The following is a 22494-nucleotide window of genomic DNA, read 5'->3' on the forward strand; positions in this document are numbered from 1 at the left end:
TGCAAGCAAAAAGGTCTCCGACAGCAACAGCCACAAGCATTCGACGGAACTTGAGGCAATCGCAGCTCACTGGGCCGTAACCGAACGTTTCCACTGTTACCTGCAAGGACTAGAATATTTGGAGCTCATAACAGACAATTAAGCTGTTAGGCACATTATGTCCAAAAAGAATCCCTACAGGCGATTTGCACAAATGGTCCTAGACCTGTCCACATACAATTTCACTGTGCGTCACACATCTGGCAAAACAAATACTGTGGCAGACACACTATCGAGAATGGTGAACGCAGTGTTTGTGCTGAGGGCAAAGATTCACGTCTGTGTGAAGTCCAGCGCAAAGATGCAAAACTGGTCACTATTATCGAAGACAGCGAAGCTGCCACTGAAACGGGAAACCAAAGCAAAGCTGGCAAAAGCTACCAGATCGTTAATGGCATGCTCATGCACAGTGTAACCCAACATGGGAAGACAATACAACGGGTTGCCGTGCCCAAATCGCTACAATCTGCTCTAATGCAAAGTCACCACGATCATGCTGGTCACGGAGACGCCCTGCGAACGAAGTCCAAGCTATCCAAACGTTACTCTGGCAGAATAAGAACCAGGACATTGCACAGTATGTGAGAGACTGCCGGGTGTGCCAGCAGCACAACCACACAACGGGTGTACAACCAAGAACTCTCAACCCAAGGGAGGTGTCACAAACACCCTTCCACACAGTGGCCATCGACCATGTGGGGCCAATCAACACAGCTGATGAGAACAAATATGTCCTAACAGCTGTAGACGCAGCTACGAGGTTCATTGTCACACGGGCAGTGCCAAGCAAGTGTGCATCACATGTGATACAATTCATTGAAGAAGAGATTGCCACCAAATTCGGAGTTCCAAAAACTATAATCAGTGACAACGACAGCGCGTTCACGTCCAAGACAACGAATGACTAACTACACCATCATCACATCGAACACACGCTCACAGTGCCGTACACACCACGGACAAACGGATTTGTTGAGAGAGCCAACGGTCGAATTCTCCCACTTTTACGCAAGAATGTTAATGGAGACGTCGACTACTGGAGTAACTACCTTGCCAAAACCACCTTCAAAGTCAACACACAGTTCCACGCTGGACTCAACATTTCACCATTCGAACTTTTGTTTAATTACACACCTCGAAGGGTAATTGACAACCAACTGCAGGTAGACGTGTACGTGCCCCAACAAGACATCGAGATGGTCCGGCAAGAAGCATTTGACACCATAACAGCCTACCTAAATGGTATGAAAACCAAACACAACTGAAAGCATCTGCCAGCACCCTATGAAGTAGGCGATCAAGTCTGGTACGAGACATCATCCAAAGCCGGGAAGTTTGAACCTTGGTACGACAGACCATACACGATTACTGACCGCGACAAGGAAACTTTCACGATCACCAGAACGAAGAACAATCGCACAGAAACAAGGCTGGCCAGCGCAATGCAGTTAAAGTGCTTTCATGAGAAAACACAAGACACAACCCCACAACTGCACGATGACTCTGCGCAATCCACTCAAGCACCGTTAGCTACTGATGACCGGCGCAGACTGAGAAAACCACCACGTTGGCTTCAAGATTTCGTAACGGATTAATAATGCCAGGACGCATTACTTAGGAGTCCGGGTGTGTTAGGCAATTACATCCACTATGGACAACTGGTTCCGCCTATCGTGATGGTGTGGAACTACTAGTGGATTGACGAAGTGGCCGCAAGGGGGACGAGAGGAATGGTTGGCGAGCGCGAAGTGGTTCACGATGTATCAGTTATGTAATCTCTTTGCATCGTAAATAAATCAGTTTTTTATCGTTCAATTAGTCGTGTCATCATATGCATCAACCCCTGCCCTGACAACCTTCAAATTCCTGAGCCTTTACATGGTCACGAAAACGAAGATGCGGAAGACCGGCTAGAACATTTGATGGGATAGCAAAGTCTAACCACTGGATCTCTGATGACGAGAAGCTATTCAACGTATACATCACGCTTGAAGATAACACTAAGTCGTAGTTCATAAACCACGGGAGAACTTTGACAACGCCGTCAGCTAAGTGATACATTCGGGAGCCCAGATTGACGTTAAAAAGGCTCAACGCCTTCTTGAATCGCCCATTCGACAGTCAAATGGGGAGTTGCCATATTTGCTGAAGACAAGGCACGTTTGTTTCACCACGCAGATCCCAAAATATCGAAAGCTAAAGAGCCCAGCCATCTAATGCGCGGTGTCAAAAAACAACTGTTCGCTGGCCTTGTGTGCAATCCTTCGACAACGGTGCACGAGGCCACAGTAATAGAGCGGGCACTGTTGTAGTAGCGGTACCAGCAATACAATCGTCTCATGCCCAGCGCATTTGTAGGTGTCACCGCTATGACCCCGCCGTCCGATGAGAGCTGTCTACACCAACTGATATGGTAGAGTGTACGTGAGGGGATTGCCAAAGAGAACGCAAGGCACACACCATCGTCACAAACACCACCACAGCCAGAGGTCACAGTTGCTTCTGTCGCAGAAGCCGTGCGTCACGAACTCCAACAGGCATTCGTTTTCCGCAAGCATCATTCGAAAGTGCCATACCAGCCGCTGGCAGACAGCTCCGTAGACGCTTTTCGTCGTCTGTTGTCCGCCCCGGTGTTACAGTACCATCAACCACACCCTATGGCAGCCTGAACCCAACGGGATCTTGCCAGGCGAACCTCACTGTGGAGGACCGATATGGCGGACTGCAGGTCGTCGTCATTTGTGCTACAATTGTGGGGAGCCAGGATTATTCATAGTTATTGCCCGTGTTGGCCCGTACCGTATCAGCCAGCCTTATACTACTCGCCACCAGTTTGACTAAAGTCGTGCCTCCGTTGACGACGACCCTGCTGGCAGGCAAGAAAGCTCCTAACCTGCGAACACGCTCACCATTGCCAGCTCGTTTTTCTTCCCCAAGCCATTAGAGTTTTGCTGATGTCACCAGTGGATGGTCTCCTAGACCCCGATGGGAAAACTAAAGCAGCGACCTCCTGGGGGAAGGTTGCAGGTCCTCATATTGCTGAAAATCCCCAATAAGGCTGAAAGCAGAAGACGCCGGCAAAAAAAATAATGTGGAGAACATTGTGACTGCCGATCTCACTGATGATTTACGGCCAAGAAATGACAGCGTTGGTTGACACTGGCGCTGACTTTTTATCATGAGTGAGCCACTGGCCAACAAACTCAAGAAAGTCAGCGCGGAATGGAAGGGCCCTTACGTTCGGAATGCTAAACGTCAGCTGATGACCCCTGCAGGCAAATGGACTGCAAGACTTACTATCGTGAACGTGGCTTTTGTTGCCACATTCATAATTCTACCAGAGTGCTTCAAATCGCTAATATATGGAATAGACTTCTTAAGAGAGTATGGCACCGCTGCCAACATATAAGACGTGATAACATTTTCAGCTCACAAAGGCTCCATTCAGGTTCTTCATCAGCTAATCGCACTAATATCCTTTAAGACTCCACTCATGACACACGACGCAGGGTGTCGTGAGGTTGGTGAGGACATGTGTATACTGCTGCAATCATGCAGCCTTTAGTCGGCTGCGATGCGCAGTATAACGAAGAAGCACTAGCCGAGCATGTAACTGCGCTTCTCTTCCATACAGTTGTCGTCATTGCTCGTGGTATCAATCGTAGTCGATGGGCATGCAGAGGTGCTGCTGACGAATTTCACGAATGAACAACAACACAACGATAAAGGCACTGCTGTGGGATACCTGGAGGAGCTAAACAACAATTACGACTGTCTTGCTATGCAAGAAGAGGCAACGGGTCCTACACCTCTCCATGCACCTACAATTGACATTGGACCAAATTTAACAGCGATTGAAAGATGCCACCTTATGAAGCTGCTAGATCAGTTTAGGTACTGCTCCTTCTCGACGTCACGAGTTCATCGGACGATGCTGACCAAACACTGCATCATCACGGAAGAAACAGCTAGACCCATCCGACAGAACCCATGCCGTGTTGCTCAGAAAGTACATGAGGCAACAAAGGAGCAAGAAAATGCTGGAAGATGATGTAATACAACCATCAAAGAGCCCTTGGGCGTCACCTGTGGCGCTTGTCAAAAAAAAGAAAAGATATGGTAGCCTGCGTTTCTGCATCAATTATCGTAAGCTTAACCATGTAACTAAGAAGAATGTTTATTCATTGCCACGGATCGATGACTCTCTGGACAGGCAACGGCATGCACGTTACTTTTCATCCATGGATCGTGAAAGTGGATACTGGCAAATAGAGGTTGATGAGCATGACTATGAGAAGACCACTTTCATGATGCCTGATGGGCTCTATGAATTATAAGACCTCCCTTTCGGTTTATGCTCCGCCCCCACGTTCCAAAGAATTATGAATACTGTTCCGTCCGGTCTCAAATGGAAAGCGTGTCTTGTGTACCTCGACGACGTGATTGGTTTTTCCACCACGTTTGAAGCAACACCTAAGATGGCTGCTGTCAGTTCTTCAAGCCTGGCAAGACTCGCATTGGCAAGACTCGCATTGAAACCAGAAAATTGCATTTGGATTTGAAGAGCTTCATTTCCTGGGACATGTGGTCAGTCACGAAGGTGTAAGACTTAACCCAGACAAAACTGCTGCGGTCGCAAAGTTTGCAAAGTCCACGGATAAGAAGCGAGTTGGATGTTTCCTGGCTCTCTGCACCTACAACAGGCTATTCATAGCAGACTTTGGCACATCGCTTCTCCACTCATCCGCCTAACATGTTGCATTTATATGGGGTGAGCTCCAAGAGACGGCATTCAATGAGTTATGGCAGTGTCTACAAACTCTGCCAGTGCTCGCTCACTTGGATAAGGATGCACAAACAGCCGTACCGGTCCAGAGTCAAGATGGTGCCGTGCAAGTGGTTGCCTACGCTAGCCGAACCTTGTCACGCACGGAGTCCAATTACTCAATCACGGAGGAATGCCTAGCGGTCGTTTCAGCAGTTGCAAAGTTTCGCCCATATTTATATGGCTGCGTTTTCCAAGTGGTAAGCCATCACCACTCCCCTTTGTAGGCTGCGCAATATGAAAAATCTTTCTATATGTTTAGCACACTGGAGCTTACGTCTTCAAGAGTACAACATGACAATAATTTTCAAAGTGGGAAAGCAGCATTTAGATGCTGACAGCCTCTCAAGATCACCGATTGAATCAACGATCACAGAAGACAAAAAAGGTGTCCGCTTTTTCAGGAGTTGTCGATGCGACTGTCATCTCTCGGCCACAGCAAGGCGATCAGGAGCTTAATTCATTGATAAAGGTGTTGAAAGGACGAGCCACAAATGTATCGAGTGTTTTCGAGAAATTTGCCGTCATTCTGCTCACGCAACAAAATCAGAATAGACTATCTTCTTGCAGTTCCTGAAACTCTCCGCAAGGAAATCTTGCAAGCCTGCCATGACGAAGCCACCTCGGTTATACTCAAACATTGTCATGAGTAAGAAAAAGCTACTACTGGCCAAGACTTCCAGCGAAGGTGAAGCATTGCGATAGAACTTGTATTGACTGTCAGCGACGGAAGGTTCCACCGGATAAACCTGCTGGGCTGTTACACCCTATTTCAGTAACCGAAACTCAGTTTGCACAGATTGGCATGGACCTCCTAAGGCCCATTTCCAATAGCCTATAATGGCAACAAGTGTATTATAGTTGCGACCGACTATTTCACCAGATACGTAAAAACCAAGGCATTTCCGAGCGGCACTGCAGCCAAAGCGACACAATTCTTTATTGAAAACGTCGTTTTGAGACATGTAGCTCCTTCAGTTCTCATAACAGACAAAGGAACTGCATTCACAGCTGAGCTTCTGCACACGGCGCTTACATTCTGTGGCACAGTACATAGGAAGACCACAGCTTATCACCCACAAACAAATGGGCTTACTGAATGCCTCAACAAGACTACTGCAGACATGCTTTGCATGCTTGTCAACACGGAGTAAAAAAATTGGGACAAGGTTTTGCCATACGTCGCTTTCGTGTATAATACTGCCCGCCAGGAAACAACGAGAAGTGACTACAATGCTCAATGCTATGCTGCCCCATGCTTTCAATGATTCGGAGACAGATGCCACAGACCTCACTGAGCATGCCGGCGAGGCAACTTGCCCGGGTCAGAATAACTAGTCAACAAGAACGTGACGCCAATCGGTACAATCTCCATCAATTTTTTGCATACACGCCAAGGGAAAGAGTCTAAATTTGATCATCTGTACGACGGCGAGGCCTGTCGAAGAAACTTCTACGCCAATACTTCGGACTGTATCGTCTCAGCGACGTCACCTATGAGGTTGTTGCTGATGTTTCATTTTGCTCAAGACGCCGTTAACATCTGCCTGAGATTGTGCCAGTGGTGCGTATGAAGCCGTATCTTTGGAACTGATGTGGATATCGACCAGCTAATTGCATATCAACTGCTACTTGGTGAGCATCGAGACGATGCTTTCTCTGGAGGGAGGATAATGCCGCATCCCTATTTGTGCCCAGCTATGTGCTGGCATCAGTGAAGATCACAACCGATCCGCACGAGAGGTACATCATGAAAAACAGAAGAAGCAGTTCTTTTGGCCGAGCCCACCTTTGGTGTTGCGAAGAGAACAGAGTCCTTCTATTTGTTACAATAAAGCCCCCGTAGTTTGCGAACTGCGCCAATATAGAATACTCAATCACATCTAAAATATAAATTTTTGGACCTGTGTCGATCTCTTGTGGAATCACCCAGCTGTGCAATTCTGCATTGGAATTTGAACTGCTGTTCAATCAGTTCACGTGCACAGTCGATGGCACGTCACTGACTGTTTTTGGAAATATTTATTGGAAATATTATTAAAAATATGGCTGTCATAGCAACATGCACCCTCCCCTCCAAATTTTTCTGGATTCACGCCACTGCTCCCTTGTAGGAAAATGATGAATTGGGCCACTTGGATTACGTTAATGTTTGAAAATTTGGTAGAAGTGCACCAAAGAGACACAGACAGAAGAAGCTGACAGCCTGTTCTTGTAAGCAGCGTCCTTGCTCGCCTCTTCTGTCAGTGTCTTTCCGATGCGCTTCAACCAAATTTTCAAACATTCTCCCTTGTCCTTAGTTTTAAGCACAGCCATCTCAACAGCCAATGAACATTTGTCTGAGGCTTTTTTAAAAGGTAAGTTGAACATACCGGTAGGGTGCTTTGTCTGAAGCTTTCGACTAGTATTACTCCTTTCATTTTCAGCAATCGTTGTTTTGGGAAAGTGTGTTTTGTTGTGGGTTGAACGTGCTAGCAAAATGAACTAAGTATAACTTGCTTTGTTTATCGTGCAACTGGAACATGTTCAAATAAAATTCAGAAGTGCGTCCACTGGGGCTAGTTGCTGTGGCAGACAAGAGTAATGATGTGCTGTGAAGCTACGACGAAAGGCCAGGAATCCGTTTCCGCTTGAGTTTATTCAACCACATGACACATGAAAACACTGTATACGTGGTTTGGTGCAAAGGAAAAAAGAAAGCTGCATGTCACAGCTTGACTGGCCCCTTCACACAGAAAAAAAAGCTCAAGTATAAAGGTACGAAAAAATTTTATTGCAAAATTTTATTCATATTAGAGTATTTCGTTTGATGGGCATCTCTGCAGCACATCATTACCCCCAGAATGTTTGCTATGTTGGATGGCCATCAGTATGATACAGGAACTCTGTGCAATAGTCAAGTATTGCAGAAAGTTTGGAGGGAGCTGCCATAGGCGCAAAATTGGTCTTGAACAGAAAGCACCCTAGCTTACACGTGCTCTTTGTCACAAACGATCTATTAGACCTTATGCAAAATTGCTGCCATCTGTCGGCTTTTGTGTGCATAGCCGCCATGTTAGAGGCTTTGCGCGGTGTAGTACGCATAGGTTCACGTGTGTTTACGTAGACAAATACGTAAGGCGTATCAACGTGAGGCGTGTATTGGCTGATAATCGCAATGCCAACGTATAGCCGAGTATCGTGCAGCAAACAGAGAGGAACTTGGAATGCTGAAAGAAAAAAAGTAAGCTGTAAACTTTGTATTTTTTTTTTCATGCTGATGGAGTTTCTAGCATGAGCTTCGGCTACTGCACCCGAAATACGAGTTTGCGTTGTTGCTATGCAAGTAAGACGTGCAATAGCATTTGTATTCGTGTTCCCATAAATTGCAGCATGCCTAATCAAGGCATTCTTTGCAATATTTTCACTCGCAACCGTTTACCAAGTGAAGGCGACTCGTATGCTTTACGCAGAAGCCACCTTCAAGCAACGGACTTGCACGTGCTTGCATTTCGATGCGTGTGCGGAGCACATCGAATGCTTTAGAAACGTGCGCAATCATGCGCAAGTGATCCCACTAAACAGCTCCTTGTAACACTCCAGAAGAAAGAACGGAACAGCACGAAACAAGGACGCTTTAGCATCGTTGCTCCCTCCTCAGAATGAACCGATAGTGCGCACTTGCTTGTAATTCAGCGTGTGGCGTGTGCCGTCACCCAAACGTAATAAACAAAACACATTCAACAAAGTGTAGGCACACGCAATTAGCTACAATAAAGTACGTTCCATGAAGGTGACTTCAGTGTGAAAAGCACAACTCTCCTTCAGTTGGTAAACAATTGCTAGCGAAAACGTTGCCAAAACTGCCTCTCTTCGGCTAAAGCAATTTATGGAACACGAATACAAATGCTATTGCACGTCTTACTTGCATAAAAATAAGAACACAAACACGTATTTCGGGAGCAGTAGCCAGAGCTAATGTTGGAAACGTCATCATCTAGAAAAAAAAACAAGGGGCAAAATTTACGGCTTACCTTTTTTTCCTTCAGCATTTCGAGTTCCTCTCTGTGTTCTGCAAGAGACGTAGCAATATGTCGACATTGCGATTATCAGCTAATACACACCTCACATCGATACGCCTTACGTATATGTCTACATATACCTGTGTGTACTGCCTGTGCGTACTGCGTACAACCTGTGCGTACTGTGCCGCGCGAAGCCTCTAACATGGCGGCTAGGCATACAATAGCCGACAGATGGCAGCAATTTCGCATAGGGTCTATAGGCTGCTCGCTCGATGTTTGCAACGTCTGAGCACGACAACTGAAGATTCGCACACATTGGAATAAATCGTGAGGCTTGCCCACCTATGTTCACAAAATGTTCAATATTTACGCTTAGATACTCGCTATACCAAGTCAGCAGTCTATTGTGTCTCGGCACTAAGGCCCGCATTCAAAAACCCAATCCTGTAGTCATCTTTCACCAGGTATGTAGATTTTACAGAAACTTTAGCTGATGTAAGATAAGATTTATTTATGAATGCGTGCCTAAAAGATAGATTTCGTGCTTGCTGACTGCCATCCCCATCGCCAATGTAGTAGTAGTAGTGTGGGCATTTAGTATACGCATCCTTTTCACCTGTACATTATCATCATTATCATGAGTGGCTCATGCATCCTCATCGTTGTCGTGTAGCATCATCATCTTGGTTCATTCATCGTAGCTGTCGGATGCCGGTTCCTCGGGCCTAACAAAGATCATCCAAACCAAGACTTCATACGTGGTGGAGCGTGCTGTTAGATTCCCCGCCACCCTTTCAACCACTCTACCCCCTGGAGCTACGTTCAGGTCGCCGCTTGGGCCAGGTGTCAGGAAATATGTCGCACCAAGATGGGGTCGGTGCTGCAGCCGTTCCCACTCCACCACCGCGTGCCGCGCCTTCTCACATCATCAGCAGCCTCCAGTGTGAGCCCCATCCCTTCGCTGGTATGCACGGGAAAGATGTAAAGGAATGGCTGGACAATTTCAAACGTGTTGGCGCTGATAACAGGTGGTATAACACCTACAAACTCGCTCACGTGTCATTCTGTCTCACGAGTGTCGTGAAGACGTGGTTCCTCAACCACTTCATCGACATCCCTGACTGGTCAGCCTTCAAAGATCAGCTTCGCCATGTCTTTGACACACCGGCTGTTCGTTCAACTCTCGCAAAGAAAGTTCTCGCGACTCGAAAACAGCACACCGGGGAGTCGTATACATCCTACATCGAGGATGTTCTTTCACTTTGCCGCCGGGTTGACACACCAATGACAGAGTCGGACAAGGTGCACCAGCTTCTTAAGGGAATTGCACCCATCGCATTCTATGCCCTTGCAATCCAGAATCCGGCTACCGTTGCTAACGTTGCAACAACCTGTCAGCGCCTCGAGAAGAACTTGAGTCTATGCGCTTACAACCGGACAGTGACGCGGCCTGTATTACGGCGGATCCAAACCTACGAGACACGATAAGGGCGATTATAAGCGAAGAATTAGAATCAATAGGATTCACACTACCTTCAGTGTGTCTCATTCAGTCTTCTTCAACGTCATTGCAGGATGTCATCAGGAGGAGCTCACGTCCATGACCCACCTGTAGCCCACTGTGCTCATACTCTCCCATCGTTCCCGCACACCGCCACCGCGTCACCAGGCACCGTCAGCTCGACGTCCCCGCCACGAACGTACGCGTCGGTTGCTGCCGCACCTCCCACAAGCTTTCCCACGAGCTTTCCATCACCACTACCTGAGCCGTCATCTGTCCCTCTCACTGCTCTCTCTCCCGGTGCAGTTAGCGCAAGCTACTACCCTCCTTATCGATCAACTCGCCCTTCGTGCTATTATTGTGGCTATTGTGGTCACATTTCACGCTTTTGCCGCAAGCGCCAGCGAGACGAGTGTCGAGGGTACGACATACGCGAACGGGACTATACCGCAGGAGCCTTGTTTCAGGGCCGCCGTTATTCGTCACCGCTGCGTCGGTCTCTATCTCCGCCAGCATCGAATGAACTGCGCAGTAGTCATCGATCAACCCGACGCCGTTCACCATCGCCCTACCGTCGCTCCTCTTCTCCTCTTCAGCCTGCTTCCCTTGCTTCTGATCGGCGTCCGGAAAACTAAGCGATGCAGTTTTTGGAGGACAAACTGCATTCCAACACAGGACTCCAATTCCTCCAGCGCACCCTTACAATATGATTGCGGTCACAGTTGAGGGAGTGGACGTTGATGCTTTGGTGGACACTGGGGCTGCATTTTCTGTTATTCGTGCTGATTTGTGTGCCCGTCTTCGAAAAGTCACGACGCCTTATGATGGGCCAACACTGGTTACAGCCCAGGGAACAATGATTCGCCTTTCTGCTCTCTGTACTGCCCCTGTACTAATCGACGAAATTCTTCATCATATAGAATTTGGTGTGCTATACCCGTGCTCCCACGAACTCATTTTAGACTTTCTTTCCTCTGCTTCTGGGGCTATTTGTTGTGCACGTGTCGTCCATCTTACTAACATGGACCACTTGCTCAACGACGAAACCTACAGGCCACTTCGACTCATCGCTGCTGTAGACAGCGAGTTACCATCACACGAACATCAATTAGTCACAGTTTTGTGTAACGACGTGGACTCTGGTGACAATTTGGTCACTCCACCACCACGTTGCCTTAATAAAGGCATAGCTCTCACATCAGGTGTGGCTCGCTTCAACAATGGATCAACTGACCTCGCTGCTACCAACACCACACCAGATAAAATTTTACTGCCACGGGGCACTACTGTCGCCTGCGTTGCTGATCTGGAGCCCGTGTGCGTTGTGCCTCTTACCCCTGTCTCCTCTAAAGGCCATCCTGCAGATCATGCTGCTTCCTCGGCCTTTACAGCAGCCATCAACAAAGACTTGACAGACTCACAGAAGCAGCAGCTGCTTGATTTATTGGAAAAGCATGCAAACTCCTTTGACGTTAATTCATCGACCCTGGGCCAGACAACCGCTACAGCACATCGTATTTAGACCGACGGAACATCCATTGTGCACCGCCGTCCGTACCGCGTTTCTCTAGCAGAACGAAAAATCATTGAAGAAAACGTAGACGATATGCTGCAACTAGAGATAATTCGACCCTTAACCAGTCCTTGGTCGTCTCCCATCGTTCTGGTGCGTAAAAAAGATGGTTCCTTATGATTTTGCGTCGATTACCGAGCACTCAATAAGATCACTAGGAAGGACGTATACCCCATGCCACGCATCGACGACGCCCTCGATTTCTTACAGGGTGCTGAATACTTTTCGAGCCTCGACATGCGTTCCGGCTATTGGCAAATCCCCATGCATGAAGATGATAAACAAAAAACAGCGTTTGCAACCCCGGACGGCCTATACAAATTCAATGTTATGCCATTCGGTCTATGCAATGCGCCCGCAACTTCTGAGCGCATGATCGACACCGTGCTGCGTGGCCTGAAATGAAAGACTTGCCTATGTTATCTCGATAACATAGTTGTCTTTTCATCGACGTTTCCTCAACTTCTGCAATGCTTGGATGAGGTCCTGACTTGTCCTGCGGGCGCTGGTCTTCAAATTAACACCAAAAAGTGCCATTTCGCCAGCAGATCAATCAAGGTCCTCTGTCATGTTGTGATCAAGAACAGAATTCGTACAGACACTGATAAAACTGCTGCAGTGCTTCACTTCCCTCGCCCTGACAAACCGAAAGATTGGCGGTTTCCTTGGTCTTACCTCTTACTTTCGGCGATTCATACAAAACTTTGCCTCCATAGACGCACCACTCCATAAGCTACTTGCTTCCGGTATGCCCTTTCAGTGGTCTCTCGAATGTGAATCGGCTTTTGACAGGTTGAAGAGTGCCCTCACGACCGACCCTGTACTTTCTCACTTTCACGATGGTGCACCGACCTTCCTCCATACAGACGCTAGCGGCCACGGTTTAGGAGCCGTGCTCCTCCAGCGCGACAACTCTTCGCGAGACCGAGTCGTTGCATACGCCAGTCGTGTCCTCTCCGCAACCGAGAGGAACTACACGATCACCGAGCAGGAGTGCCTCGCCATCGTTTGGTCAGTGCAGAAATTTCATCCATATCTGCATGGCCGCCATTTCACCATTGTGACCGACCACCACGCTTTATGTTGGCTTTCGACACTCAAGAACTTGTCGGGACGCCTCTCTGCTGCTGAATTCTACGCCTCCAAGAATATGATTTTGAGATCGTATACAAGTGTGGCAGGAAGCACAGTGACACCGACGCTCTTTCTCGCTGCCCACTACCAGCGACTCCACTCGGGGTTTCCGCAATCACTTTGCACAACACACCCTCGGAGTCCACGTCTACGGCGGTTTCCTCTCTCGCCTCTATGGACCAGCTGCCTTCGGACGAACCCCACGATTTTCCTTCTCGACAGTGGGCTGACCCATACAGTCGACGTATTATAGGCTACCTCACTGGCAGTTCCCGTCCAACCAATGCAAGGCTTCGTGGCCAACTCTCGCAATTTAAGCTGGACAACTCGGTGCTGCACCGCAAAATTTACCATCCTGATGGTCAGCCCTGAGTTCCTGTTCTACCTCGATCGCTTCGGTCCGAAGTCCTCAGAGCGCTTCATGACCATCCGACTGCTGGTCACCTTGGTTACCATAAAACCTACGATTGCTTCGAAGTCGGTTTTATTGGCCAGGCATTACCACTATTGTAGCTCGGTATGTCGGGTCCTGCACTACCTGCCAACGTAGAAAACTACCAACATCTGCTCCAGCCGGTACACTACAGCCTCTTTCGTGCCCAGCCACACCATGCGAAGTTGTAGGCATCGATCTTCATGGCCCCCTTCCGGTCAGTGCTGCTGGAAACCGATGGATAGTAACAGCCGTTGACCATTTGGCGCGCTACGCAGAGATGGCATCCGTCACTACCGGTCCAGCTTCTGAAATTGCCGATTTCATCCTCCGAGCCATTATACTGCGTCATGGTGCTCCACGTGTATTGCTCAGTGACCGTGGAAGGGCCTTCCTTTCACAACTAGTGAATGAACTTCATCGCGCCCCTGGCACAACTCACAAGACTGCCTCTAGTTATCATCCCCAGACTAACAACCTCACTGAGCGATTCCACCGCACTCTTGCTGACATGATCGCCGCCTATATTCAACCAGACCACAAAAACTGGGACGTAGTTCTACCATTCGTCACTTTTGCCTACAATACGGCCATTCAGCGGACAACCGGCTACTCACTATTTTACCTAGTTTATGGATGCTTCCCTACTTCTTTCCTGGACGTCTCTTTCTTTACCTGCCAAGCGGATTCATCTCCATCCTCTTCAGAGGAATACGTTTTATGACTCGCACAGTGCCGCCAACGTGCTCGTATAAACACTGAAGCCCGACAGCAAGACAGAAAGCTAGTTTATGATGAATCACATTGTGCTGTATTCTTCCAACCTGGAGACGAAGTGCTCCTTTTAACGCCTATTCACACACCTGGTTTGTGTGACAAATTTCAGCCACGGTTTATCAGGCCGTACACAGTTCTTGAAGAGACTTCACCAGTGAACTATCGCGTGACGCCACTTGTAGCCCCAGCAGATCGCTGGCCGCTTTCACGTGGGGGGAATTGGTGTGGGCATTTAGTATACGCATCCTCTTCACCTGTACATTATCATCATTATCATGTGTGGCTCATGCATCCTCATCGTTGTCGCGTAGCATCATCATCTTGGTTCATTTATTGTAGCTGTCCGCTGCCGGTTCCTCGGGCCTAATAAAGGTCATGCAAACCATGACTTCTTAGTAGTAATAATAACCATAGTAGTAGTAATAATAGAAGTACAGTAAAATCTCATTAACCCGGATCTCGTGGGACCGGTGAAAATGTCAGAGTTAATTGAATTCCGGATTATCAAATCGACCATCAAAACAAAAGGAAAATGTACTCGTCATAGATAAACCTTTATTTCATGAAAAGCTGCGTCAACTTAGTCTGTCTCGTCATTGGAATCAGTGCTAGAACGATCTTCTTTTACCTCTGGTGGTGGTGCGCACGCTCGCTGTCCCGAGAAGTGATGCACAACTCCGCGAGGACAGTGAGAGCTTCGGCGGCCTCCTGCACAGTGCGATTTCGCATCGGCTCATCTTGAATGTTATTAAACGGAACAGTAATTCTGATTGTCTTCAAGCACTTCCGATAATATGTCATCATCAGTCAGCAAACTAGCAACGGCCACACCATCAACGCGCACAAACACAGCCCGAAAACGTAACAACGGTTTCAATGTCAAAGTGCCAACTCACCGAACATTCAACCCTTTTGATGTACCCAAGCTGCACGTGCTATGCGCGAAGTCACTACGCAAAGAAACCAGCAGCGTAGGCATCAAGGGCAACTGGAGTAGCGGCGGCTGCGCAAACTGTCCCGTGCGGCGAATTTCGCAGACACTGGATGCACCGGCGCCCCAAGCGCTTCCGCTGGGTAGTGACTGGTGCCACCTGGCTACTTCCCCCTCATTCACTCTCATATTCTGCTGCTGTTCGTTCGGTTGTTCGAAAACTTCAGTTCCACTGTCAGTTACAGCGGTGGAGCCGGGACTTCATGCTCTCAGTAACCGGAATCGGTTACCGAAAGCATGAAGCCCCAATACACACGGGGGCATGGGCTCGATACACACGGGGGCATGGGCTCGGAGTGCGTCACTTGGCTATGCCACTGGTGAGAGTTGAAACACTATTGGCCTGTGATGACCCAACGAATTGACAAAGGTAACAGAGAGAGTTAAAGCATCAATAACGTAACCTTGTTCAGATCTTCCGGTACAAACTTGGGAATGGGGAGGCGGGAGTGGGGCGGGCAGCGAAGAGTGCGACGCCGGACAACTGATGCCGCCATCTCGAGCCCTCTTCCGCAGTGTTGAGGCGGAATGGAAGAAGAGGAGCTGAAACTAAGACTCCGAGCGTCTATACAAACAGAAAGTGTGTGCCTGGGGACGTGACAAACAGAGAGCTTGCCAATGAGGCAATGGGCTAGGAAAGAGGAAAGAAAAAGAGAGAGGGGGTCAAAATCAGACCAGACGTACGAAAAGAAAGTGATGAGAAAAAAGGCCGAGCATCAACATATTGAGCTAGGCGAAATAAAATAAACGAACGAGTGCACATGTGTGCAAGGAAGGAAAAAAATGCCATGCAAATGCCTTCAGCGAGAGGTGCAAACTCAAAAAAGAACGTAAAAATGAAGGAGGGGAAAAAAAGAGAAAAAAAAAGATGCTAGAAGAAGCCACAAACGCTACACTGATGTCGCGGAAGACCGGCAGATGGCCTGCAAGTGGGAAAAAGGCGAGGTTGGCTGATCGTTGAGTGGAAGAGAGAGTGAAGGAACCAACGATAAGGATGAAAAGTGTAGGAAATGAAGGAAGGCGCCTAATCAGGTTTTGACGTGCCATTGTGGCCATCGGATATACTGGCTTCCGAGGTGGCCTAAGAAGGACGTCCACACTCTCAAGATCAGGAAGGAACTGCCAGACCCCTTTTTTTTATTTCTAGTTCCTCGAGTGCCCACGAGCTCGGCGCAGATCTACTTCATTTTCCTCGCGGAAAGGCGCGAGGCATGCACCGAGCGTAGTCTACTATCGCTCGTCACATGCCCGGGATCGGAAACTAGTCGTCCCAACTTCATACACAAAACACTAAGACAGACATGACTTAACTAACTTAAGCAATCCTATCTGTAACTATTTACAAAAGTCAACAAAACATTGTCTATCCACTTTCAGGCACACAAAACTATATACAAGCACCAAAAACTATTTACACTGCACCGGTGTACACTTTAGTCCGAAGCATTGGGTTGCCCCATGTGAGCAATGGGGCTCAGATATGGTCTTAATTTTTCAACATGCACAATGTCACTTCCCATGTTGTCCACGAGTTCTATCTCGTAGTTCACGGGAGATAGTCTGTTCACTATCTTGTGAGGTCCGGTGTATGATGTAGTTGTTTTCACACCGGACGTTGGAGCCTTGAGGAGCACCAGTTGTCCTCTTTCAAACACAACGTCCTTGTGATGCTTGTCGAAGTGCCGCTTCTGTTTTTCTTGAGCTAGTCGGATGTGCGTGGCTGCGAGCTCTCTGGCTTTTTGTAGTTGTTCACGCACTACCGTGAAATAGTTTGAATCTTCTTTGAGCTCTTCAGGCTCTCAACGGCTGTATACAATATCTAATGGTAGCAACGGATTCCTACCGTAGACCAGGAAGAAGGGAGTTTGGCGAACCTTGTCTTGGTACACGGTGTTGTAACAAAATACAATATATGAGAGTACATCGGCCATTTTTCTCCCCCTGTGGTAGTCATGGCAATCATCTGTTTGATTGTCTTATTGGCTCTTTCGCACAAGCCGTTTGCTGCGGGATGATATGCGGTAGTGGCAGCATGTCTGATGCCCCGATGTTTGAGGTATGCTTCAGTAGAGTGCGCCATCATTTGAGCACTGCGGTCTGTGATAATTGTGGCTGGGCATCCGTGCTTCAAAATAATCCGTTGTTTGACAAACTTCTGGACAATTGCGGCCTCTATGTTCCAGAGTGGTTGTGCCTCCACGAACTTTGTGAGGTAATCAATGGCTACAATTATGTACTTGTAATCTCTTGAAGTTTTGAATGGCCCTATTATGTCCATCCCAACTGAGTGAAATGGGCTGTGGACTTCTATTGGCTGTGATAGACCGTAAAGCAGCGATGTCAACATCTTCATCCTCTGACAAAGGTCACAGTGATGCACGTACTGTCTGACATCTGCACAGAGCTTTGCCCAGTAATACTTAGACCTAAGGGCATCGAATGTTCGCCTGATGCCCATGTGGCTACCGTATCGTCCTTCATGCATTTCACAGAGTGCCCCAGCTCGTCGTTGTGCAGGAAAGCAGAGGAAAAATCGACTGCTGACTTGGCCTTGGTCTCTTTTGTACAACACCTCGTTATACGTGATAAACTTATTTTGCACGCGTGTCTGTTGCTTTTTTGTGCCCAGCACGCTCCAAAGCATATCCAGGACTTTAGCGCAGAATGCATCCTGACGCTGCTCCCCACTCATGTTGTCACAGAATCGCAGTGATGGATATGATACTTCAAGAATTGGTTCAGCATCGTCAACAGCAGGGGGATTCCTAGAAAGACAATCTGGTGCGCTGTGCAGAATTCCTGATTTATAGATGACATCAAAGTCAAATTCCTGCAGAATCAGTGACCAACGAAGAAGGCGTTGGTTTCCTTCCTTGTAGCGCAAAACCCAGCGCAGTGCATGGTGGTCGCTGACAACTTGAAATTTTTGCCAATCATGTACGGTCGTAGCTCTTCTAACACCCATTTCACTGCAAGAGCTTCCAGTTCCGTTGAAGAATAATTATACTCTGCGCCTATGAGAGATCGACTCAAGTATAGCACTGGACAATATCATCGCTCTTCATTCTTTTGTAGCAATAGACCTCCCAAGCCGAGCCGAGATGCATCTGTGTGTACTTGGACACAAACTCTGGTTTTTCGGAGAATAGCTTAAGGACAGGCGGCTGGCACAACGTGCGCTTTAATGTCTCAAATGCCACTTGCTGATCGTCTTCCCAAGAAAAAGTAGCGTTTTTCTTTAGGAGTGATCGAAGAGGTGCTGCGATAACGCTGTAATTTGGGATAAACTTCCGGCCCGTCTCGTCCTCTCACATATGGCGCAGTCGCCATCCGAAACCTGCTACAGCCACTTTGTCGCTAAGTAAGTCGCCGTGCCTTCGACGAAACGTTGAACGCCAAACGAGCCCTAGGCCTAACCAGCCCAGTGTGTCAACGACGATGTCGCTCACCAACTGGCGTGTTGCCACCCCTGAAGACCTTGCCGCCGTGAGTGTACAGTTAATTCGAACTGAATTGTAATGCCACAGTCTCTCCACAACCGGCAACAAGGAGGAACTCATCAACCGACTTTTAGTTGACATCGCGAAAAATCCACCGCCAGCTCATGAACCCAAGCCAAGCGCGTCCGACATTTCAATGCCGCTAACGGCCACGCCAGCACCTATGGTGTCATTCCCAGCCATGCCCTCCTTCACGTCAGACCTAGCAGAAAACATGCAATGTATGGCAGCGTTTCTTCACCAGAATATGGCTGTTATGATGGCAACAATGGCAAGACATATGAACCAAGTGCATGCGACAATGCTTCGCTGGCTACTTTCAAGGCAAGTGGCACCCCAAGTTTCAAGCACTGGATAGAAGAGCTCGAGTGCGTTCAACGGCTTGGATGATGGGAAGACATGACTCTCCTCGCCATCACGCAAGAGAAGCTTCGTGGAGTCGCAGCAGGCTGGCATGCCTGAACAGGGAGTCAGCTTACCACATGGACCATCTGGAAAGCAGGACTCCAAGAACAATTCGGCGAGCAACTTTCAATCATACAGTGGCAACAGAAGGTCACAGCCTTCACACAGAAAACTGGAGAGAGCCTGCAGCAGTATGCTTTTGCAGAACTCAAGATCGTGTCTTGCTGTCCAGTTCCCATTACTGACAAAGAATGCATCTAATACCTAGTTTTAGGCATTCGTAACGACCAGGTAGCCATATTCATCGCTCTTCAACGACCCCGTACAGTGGACGATTTTCTCAACATCGTAATAGAAGTGGATAGAGCACTCGATCATGCGCGCCTGATCCGATCTCCGCAGTCAGCAAAGCAATTCGAAGGACAGTCGAGACGGCCCCAGTTACAGAGTGCTACTGCTGGAAATGACAGTACAGTGAATACCCCACAGCATGCTCCACCATCTACGTTCCAGTATACCATACGTATGACGCAAACTACTTGCATTGCCAGCCCACCATATGATGACCAAGAGTCAAGGTATGAAGCAATTTCAGCCAAGTATGGTTCCCCAGCATACACAAGAGAACAAGACTTGAGAGATGCTGTTTGGTACAACTGTCAACAGAAGGGCCACCTTGCAAGTAAATGTACTGCACCAAAGCACCCTTCTAACGACAAGCAGACAGTCCCCAAAGCACCACATTTGTGGGCCGTGTCGATGACACACTGTACGGATCAAAATTTCGATGTGCTATGGTTACTGCTGAAGTCAACAGAGTGGGGAAAATGCGTGCCTTTTCTAACAGTGGCTCAAATATCACAATTGTTGCAGCAAGTCTAGCACAAAACCTTAAAATTAAGTCGTGGGCCAAACCACCTTTGCTTGTCTGTCGGTGGAAACTCCGATGTGCCTGAAGGATCTGCCTTTTTAAAAATTGACCATTGGACCACCATCTGCAACAGACCTCTACTGGGGTACGTCACAGCGTGACGTCACTGGTGCATGTGCAAGGCGCCGGTTGGCAAAACACTCTCGCTGGTGGCTGAGCCAGGTGCACGGTCGCTCGGTTCTTGGGGCAAGTTTTTTTTTTTTTTCTTTTTGAAAACCTAATCTTCATCTCACAGTGGCAACAATAGCTGTGGTATGTGTCGGAGAACATCTGGGTGTGTGGTAAAGTGCGTGATGAAGTATTTTCCACGCTGGCAGGCTGTTTATCTCATAAAAGTGAACACACGTGGCGGCCTGTGCGAAAAACAGCGGCATCGTCTTCGAAAATGTGCAGCGTTGACTGTGGCGGGTAGAGTGGGTTGAAATGCATAGACAATATTGGTTCACCTTTACAGACGGTGAAACTGAGAATATTGTGCATGGTGTGTGCGATGTGAATAATGCGATGCGTCCTGTTTGCGAGACTCTGGAATTCGTTGTGGGCCGGTTGCAGTAACCTGTTGTCGATGGAACTTTTTTTGACCTGACATTTTAGTCAAAGTATACATGCATTTGACGTGATCATCTGCGAGTGAGTACATCTCAGCGTATGTGTGGCGTGCAGAAAAATAAAAGTGCATGATCTCCGGGTGATATATATGACTACGCATTAGCTATAAGCATGTCGTAGTGTTGCCAAATCTGCATATATACTTCACCACGGCTATAACTCATGTTATCCGATACTCGATACGTGTCAATAGAAACAGCAGAGATTTTTGTTTCTTATCTATTTTGTACTTTTATGGCTCGATCCTTATGAAGCGACAATGCGCACTAGAAGTTTGTGCATAAGCACTATAGGAGCAATATAGCTATAAAAACACGTTATAGGTGTCAAATGCAGCAAGGAGACTGTGCTAGATAATATTAAATATTGATACACAACAGCCGGCACAGCCTTGCTGCAAGAAAGAGAAAGGCGACGTTGGTTGCTGGTTGTTGATGAACTGTCGCCATCTTGTTCGCCGAGCACGGTCCATCGTATATAATTTATTAAATAAGTTACTCGTAACATTATTGGTGGAGGTGGACGACTCCCGTACCTCGATGGAGATGCGCAGTGGTCGCAACACCGGGACTCTTCGGCTACTTCAACTGCCAGTACCTCATCACCACCGGCCTCTCGAGCCGAGTCGACAACCTACGTCACCCTGCCACCCCTGCGGGATCCTGGCAGTTTCTCCGCCGACGATACCATCGACGTCGACTCCTGGCTACACCGGTATGAGCGGGTCAGTGCTACCCACCGCTGGGATCCCACGCTCAAGCTCGCCAATGTTGTGTTCTACCTCGACGGCACGCCGTGGACAAGGTTCGAAACCAATGAAGCCGAAATCACAAGCTGGGATCTTTTCAAATCGAAGATCCGTGATCCTTTCGGCGATTCATCTGGTCGTCGGCTCGCTGCCAAGAACACTCTTGCCACTCGCGCCCAGACGTCTACTGAAGCGTACGTCTCATACATTCTTGACGTCTTGGCGCTTTGTAGCAAGGTCGACCAGCGCATGTCGGAAGACGAAAAAGTTAACCACGTCCTCAAAGGGATTGCTGACGATGCCTTCAACCTGCTGGTTTTTAATAATGTCACGAGCATCGACACGATCCTGACAGAATGCCGCCGTCTAGAACAGGCTAAAGCCTGCCGCGTCACGCACGGCATCACGCGCCTGCCAAACACAGCTGCTACTTCCTCTTGCGATGACGCCGTCCGCCCAGTTCCCCGATGTGACAACCTCACCCGCATCATTTGTCGCGAGGTCGAGGCAGCTCGACCAGTAGCTACTCCATTTCCAACGCCTAATCCTTCACCGACCACTATCTCACTGATACAAGCCGTCGTTCGTCAAGAATTATCAAACGTCGGCCTACACCGCGTTCAACCAGTCTACTCTGCCGAGCCTTTTTATCATCGTCCCTCCGCTCCTCGCTTTGGTTCTAACTACTCTTGACAGCGCAATTTGTCCGAATGGCGTACACTGGACGACAAGCCTATATGCTTCAACTGCTGACGTGTCGGTCATATTGCTCGCCACTGCCGCAATCACTGGGCTCCGCCGGCACACTATGGGCCTTCTACCCAAGCCACTTCTGTCCACCAGTCGTCCTCAGCATTTGATTTTGATTCCCCTATGTCGACCACATCCTCTGATTCTGCCGCACCTCTGACGAGGCCTCGCTACGCCCGCTCACCATCCCCTGCTCACCGTCAATCTCGTTCACCCCCACAACGTCGTCCTGCCTCTCCAACCTATTCGCAGCGTCCCCAAACGGAAAACTAGG

At 48.3% G+C, this 22494-nt stretch overlaps 1 protein-coding gene and 1 long non-coding RNA gene across 7 annotated transcripts in view; one reads left to right on the forward strand and one right to left on the reverse strand.

Moving 5' to 3' along the window:
* Positions 1-22494, reverse strand: part of LOC119170364 (plexin-B2) — a 162942-nt gene that overhangs the window by 43171 nt on the left and 97277 nt on the right. For all 6 annotated transcript variants that reach the window (XM_075876558.1, XM_075876546.1, XM_075876574.1 and 3 more), the window contains one exon: positions 14915-14994. In XM_075876558.1, coding sequence (XP_075732673.1) covers positions 14915-14994 — 80 coding nt within the window. The remainder of the gene's footprint in view (positions 1-14914; positions 14995-22494) is intronic.
* Positions 1-22494, forward strand: part of LOC142775238 (uncharacterized) — an 84897-nt gene that overhangs the window by 25273 nt on the left and 37130 nt on the right. The window lies entirely within an intron of this gene.

Source organism: Rhipicephalus microplus, chromosome 2, assembly GCF_043290135.1.
Source record: "Rhipicephalus microplus isolate Deutch F79 chromosome 2, USDA_Rmic, whole genome shotgun sequence".
Taxonomy (NCBI): domain Eukaryota; kingdom Metazoa; phylum Arthropoda; class Arachnida; order Ixodida; family Ixodidae; genus Rhipicephalus; species Rhipicephalus microplus.